The sequence below is a fragment of the Hipposideros armiger genome, unplaced genomic scaffold (genome assembly GCF_001890085.2).
Source record: "Hipposideros armiger isolate ML-2016 unplaced genomic scaffold, ASM189008v1 scaffold_6, whole genome shotgun sequence".
Classification (NCBI taxonomy): Eukaryota; Metazoa; Chordata; class Mammalia; order Chiroptera; family Hipposideridae; genus Hipposideros; species Hipposideros armiger.
Window position 1 is genome coordinate 5,022,396 of NW_017731356.1, and position 6,040 is coordinate 5,028,435.

The window sequence follows — 6,040 nt, forward strand, 5'->3', positions numbered from 1 at the left end:
ATCTTAGCTGTGGAGGGCAGTGTCACTGGCCCTCATATGTGGGATCCGAACCGGGGCCCTCTGGCATCCCAAGCCAGCTCTTAACCATCGCGCCACTTGGCCGGCCCCTCTTGTGTTTTAAGACACATGCTGTTCCATCTCAGCTGTATTACTGTGGCTTTTCACCATACTTCAGTTTCTTCATGTAAAAATGAGAATGAGGATGAGAATCATAATGCTTGTGTACGTCAATAAGTTAAATGTAAATGGCTCATTGAAATCTCAATTGATGGAGACAATAAACATGAAATGGCTGTATTTTACAATAATAACGACTTCATCCTTGTATGTAAATTAAGATACCTTCTCAATCATTTTTGATTATTCAAAAGTATTTAGTTAATGTGATTTTAGAAGCTTTAAAAGACGGATATATGTCTTTTAAATATATAATGTGCATGGACACACACACATATACATACATACTTATACATACATATATGTGTATGTGCATTTATTAATATATATTTATGTATATATTTGACCATATAAAAACAAAAACAAAAAAATTCTTGTAGGACAAAAGATACTATAAGGGAAGTCAATAACAAATGATAGTCCTGGAAAAAATATTTGTAACAGATGAGAGATGAAAGTGTAACATCTATAGTATATATAAATTTCCTAACAGTTGGCAGAAAAAAGAAAAACAAGCAAGCGCATGAATAGACAAATCACAGGAAAGCTATTCACATGGCCAACAAATAAATAAATAAATAAATAAATAAATAAATAAATAAATAAATAAATATATATCCCAATTCACAAATAGGGAAATGTAATTAAAGTAGCAATAAGATATTAGATTGGCAAGAATAACATGTACAGCTGGTGGGGATATGGGGGAAAAGGGTGAAGTATGTTTCCATCCTTTTGGAAAAGCAATCTGGCAACACCTATAAAGATTAAAAAATACCTGTAATTAGATACATCAGTCCCATTCTAGGGAATCTATCCTAATGGAAATAAAAGTCCATCATCATCTAAGGACTTTTAAAGGATGTTTATTACAGCATTGTTTATGGTGGCAAAAAACTGGAAATAAAAACAAATGCCTATTCACTTGGCTTGGAGGGGTGGGAGAAATTGGTGATGAGCACAAATGAAAGAAAAGCCTCTTTCCCAGTGCTGTTATGCTATGCCCAGTCCTCCCCCAAAACCCCCATTCTCTGGGTGGGATGAAGATGGGGGCCAGTTGAAGCTCTGGCTGAGGCATCATGGTAATCCCCGTCCCTCTTAAATCTAAGAGAAGGTGTCTGCCCCCCAATTATCTGCAACTTTCTTTACAGTGTCAGGTATTTAGCTCCACTTTTGTCCTATCTTTAGATCCTACTGCCCGTATCCAGATAATAGGAAAAGTTCTTTCAGCATCTCAGTATGGTGATGCATGTATGTGTTTTTCACTGTGAAAACAAACAATAAAAACCATATTTCATCAATTTTAAGATGCATATGTTTTCATATTTGACATCTCTAAAATTGTGGTGTATTTAACAAGTTGATGGCATCTTATAATTAAGTTGTCATCTTTTTTTCCCTTTCTTAGTGGTATAGAAAGTATTGTGAGCCTTGCAATTGATAGTTTCTTAAAATTGATGACAAACAGCTGAAGATAAAAGTATTGTTGATTTTGAATATTTTAGTCCTGAAAGGATGATGGTGACATTTAAAATTTTTTTTTTGGTTAGCAGTAGATATAGCAATGTTTTAATTCTTTTATTTGGAAGTACTTTCAAATTCACAGAATAGTTAAAAAAAGTAAAACATGTACAGAGAACACATGTGTACTCTTCACTGAAAATCACCTGTTAATTTCTTACACCATTTGCTTTGCATTCACTTTCTCAATCTCCCAATCTCTTAGTTTCTCTGTCTCTGTCTCTCTTAATCTTTCTCTCCCTCCCTCCCTCCCTACCTGCCTACACGCACGCACGCACGCACATGCACATACATAAAGTTAAATTGTTTTTTTGAACAATTTAAAAGTTACATACCTCATGACATTTTATCCCTACATACTTCCTTAGAAAAATGGGTATCTCTTCTATAACCACGTTATATGTATCAACTCAGTAAATTTAGCATTCATACAATTCTTTTTATCTAACCTGCTATTTGTCTCCAGTTTTGTTAGTTAATCCAGTAACATCTTTTTCCCCTTCCAGCTCAGGATTCACATTAGAGTCAGATAATTGCATTTTGTTGGCATATGTCTTCAGCTTTCTTTAATCTGGGAACATTTCCACAGCCTTTCTCTGTCTCTTATGACATGGACATTTTTGAAAAATATATCACTTTCCCCTCTTTTTAATATAACATCACTCATTTGGGGTTTATCTAACATTTCCTCATGAGTAGATTCAGATTATGTATTGCTGCATAGGTGATGTTTCCGTCACAGTGTGTCACATCTGGAGGTGTCTAATGACCATCTGGCCCTTGCTGGTGATGTGAGGTTCGATTACTTGGTTGAGATGTCTGATTTCTCCACGGTCATTGCTCTTTTTTTCTCTCCTGCAACTGTAGGGAGACTCTTGAAAATATCCTGCTTCTCATCAAAATTTCCTCTTTTATTTCATTCACTCATTCATTCATTCATTCATGATTCTTGTCTGATCCAATCTTTACTGTAATGAATGTAAAATGATAATTTTCCATCTCTTGCACTTTTTCTAGACTTAGCAGTCATCCTTTGGCATTTTGATGCCAAGACCTCTCCCTTAGCTTCCATTTACTTACTTATTATTGGTGTAGACTCCTGAATTCCAGCACCCTGCCCCCAACAATAGATTATAATTCACTACAGTGCTTAATTATTTTGGTGCTCGCATGGTCCCAGAATTTGCCAGTGGGAGCCCCTTCAAACTCTATATCTTTATGACATGCTTACAGCGTTTTCTTTCTGGCATAACAAATGTAGCTTTCCAGCCATCAAGTCTGTAGTAACACGGGCAAAGAAGTATGAAGTGTTGAATTGAGTAATTTAACTTTTAGTAATTACTTAAAAATCTTGGAGTTTTATGATTAAGTGGTATACTATGCCTCTACGAAGGCCTGTATTGTGCATGTGTGTAAGGTGGATTCCTTCATTTTCCCAAAGAAATTTCCCAGTTTGATCTGCTTGAGTGTAGAAACCTTGATGACTATAGGTGAAATAGCTGAATGCCTAATCATAATATTTTCTCGGTTAGCTTAAACATTTGCACATACATTTTAAATACGTTACACGAAATAACTTAGAAATATTGCATTTTGTCCACTTAACATTCATAAGACAACTTTATTCAGACTCTCTTCAATCATCTTCAATATCAGGTCTTCATCATCACTTAAACTACTTTTTGAATAATTTTAAGGCATTTTTCAGAGCATATTAGCTCAACTTCTGCCTAAGTTGTTTGAGATAAAGCACTTCTTTAATCCAGTATATAGTGCTATCATTAGAAATTTTTTACTTTCTTTTTTTTTTTTTTTTTTTTTTNTAGAACTGTCAGCTGTCAAATGACATAGCAATAACATAGATGCGAATGACTCTAGTACTTCCAAAAATGAACTAGTGCCATCTGTTGTAAACATGCATCATGACTTTTCCGAAGACCCAATAGTCACCAGGGTGGCTTAATACTAATAAAATAGATAAGACCATTTCTACATTTATTTTAGGAATCCTGCATGTATACCAGAGCAATGTGGCATTAACAACACCAGGAGGTCTTTAAATCATGTTACCATGCTTGGTTATTGCGAAAACCAAACTCTGCTTTATGACTCAGTATCTAGTGCTCTGAAACTGAGGGAAGTGGAAAGAAAAATTAACGACTTGGGCTAAAACCTTGTTTGTCTGTGTTCATTGGGAAGATTTAGATGCCCGTATCATTCTCGTAATTATCTTAGGATTCATTTCTTGCAGTATAGTATATTCTGAGGCCTAGACACATCTATAAAGAGTTCTTTTGTGAAATTAAATTAGTTCAACTTCTTTATTACTGTATTTAAATGCCAGATTGGAAGAACTGATTGTGTGTGTGTGTGTGTGTGTGTGTGTGTGTGTGTGTGTGTGTATATATATATTTATATATATATGTAACTATATATATGCTTAGACTACAAACTAATATATGTTATAAACAACACATTATAAGCTATATGTATATGTTTAGACCATATCTGCTATTGAAAATTATGATCATAGGAGTTAGAGATTCAAGAATTAGGAGAGAAGGGTAGCAAAATGCAGTTAAAGCCTTTGTCTAACAGTACTTCCATTTTTATTGTTTTAGGTAAGCAGAATTTTGTATAGTTTCTGTACAGCATTCAAACGTTCTTCCAGACAAGTTTCTGATGTTAAAGACTCAGTTATCCCCACCCCCGACAGTGATGTGTTTACCTTCAGTGTCTCCTTGGAGGTAAAAGAAGATGATGGAAAAGGAAACTTTAGGTGAGGTTTTTTGGAAAGAATAAAAATTGCTTTTGTGCCTGAAATATGATATTGGCTACTATAAAAATTCCAGAAACTATACAGTGTCAGTATAAAGCTTTAAAATGCTAAAGAAATATTTGGTGAATTTAATATGTTTTATTTTTCTCATGCTTTTCAGATATTTTATGTCAATGATTTTGCTAATATTTAAAAATAATGATATTTGTTATACGAGATTTAGTAAAGTAATAAAGGTAGAATAAAAAACAATTATTTCCTTGTCAGTTACAATCACTTTGATATTTGATTGATTTCCTTCATTTATTTTTAGGGGGTATTTTCATACAACTCTATATATGTAAAACTTTTTACTTTATGATATAATAATTTTTTCATTTAAATGTTCTTAATCAAAATCTTTTTTAATGGTTACCAATAGTATATTGTATGGTTTGCTCATCATTTACTTAACGCTTTTCTTCTATTGTATATTTAGAATATTTTTCTCCAGTTCAAAAATAGGCAGATAATAGGATACAGTTATACTCTAATTATCACCTATGTGCCTTAACACATAAATTCTAACAATAATTATTAGATATTTTATCTGTTTTTTGGTTTTTGTTTTTTGTTGGTTTTTTTTTGCTGAGCCATCCTGCCACCTGTTGGCAGCTCAGCGGCTGCTCAGGTCGGGCCGGGACTCGAACCGCTGTTGCTCAGAGCTCACACTCTAGAGCGAGCTCTTAACTAACTGAGCCACTCAGCTGGCCCATTTTATCTGTTTTTATAGATAAAGAAATCGAGCCTTAGGTCAAATAAGTTGCTCAAGGTATTTTTCTTTTTCAGACAAGACAACCTATATTTTAGACATTTATTATTTTAATGATTATTCTTAAGAATAGTCTAGCCTATGCTAGACTGTCCCAGTCTATATCTTTGTCTTTTATTTATATTTACCTCGATATGTCACAGTCATTTCAAATTCTAGATGTTTGAAAGTAAGCTCTTCTCATTTTTTTTTTTTTTTGCTTTGGGTTTCATTATGTTAAAGGATCGCATGATCACACCATCAGATAAATCAGAAATGTGACTTAAAAATAATTAAATCATATTCCTAAATTTGTTAAATTTAAAAACTTAAATTTGAAATGATGTCATTTAAAAAATCCTGTTTTTAACCTTGGTTAGCTTTTGTTGACTATCAGATTTATAGTTTGTTACTCTGGCAGGATGAGAGTTTAGTACATTTTAAAAATAAAGGTGTTGTTGCTTAAATACTTTGTTGTCTCATTCTAATCTTGGGATAGATGATTTTATTTTATTGTATTACTTACTGTATTGATAATGCCTGTTTTTTTTGTTTTTGTTTTTTTTTGTTTTTGCATATTTCAGTCCTGTACCTAAGGATAGAGATAAATTTTATTTCAAATTAAAACAAGGAATAGAGAAGAAGGTTGTGATTACAGTGCAGCAACTTTCTAACAAAGAATTAGCTATTGAAAGGTAAGCAACCTGCTCCTAATGCTACCAACAACTTGTATTGACATTTTTCTTGTGTGTGTGTGTGTTTGTTTTTTTTTT

General features: G+C 33.2%; 1 protein-coding gene across 5 annotated transcripts in view; it reads left to right on the plus strand.

Annotated features, from left to right (window-relative positions):
- The window catches only part of RABGAP1L (RAB GTPase activating protein 1 like), a 457,210-nt gene that overhangs the window by 59,006 nt on the left and 392,164 nt on the right, over nucleotides 1-6,040 (plus strand). For all 5 annotated transcript variants that reach the window (XM_019648299.1, XM_019648284.1, XM_019648290.1 and 2 more), the window contains exons 6-7: nucleotides 4,320-4,477; nucleotides 5,852-5,962. In XM_019648299.1, the coding sequence (XP_019503844.1) occupies nucleotides 4,320-4,477; nucleotides 5,852-5,962 (269 nt within the window). The remainder of the gene's footprint in view (nucleotides 1-4,319; nucleotides 4,478-5,851; nucleotides 5,963-6,040) is intronic.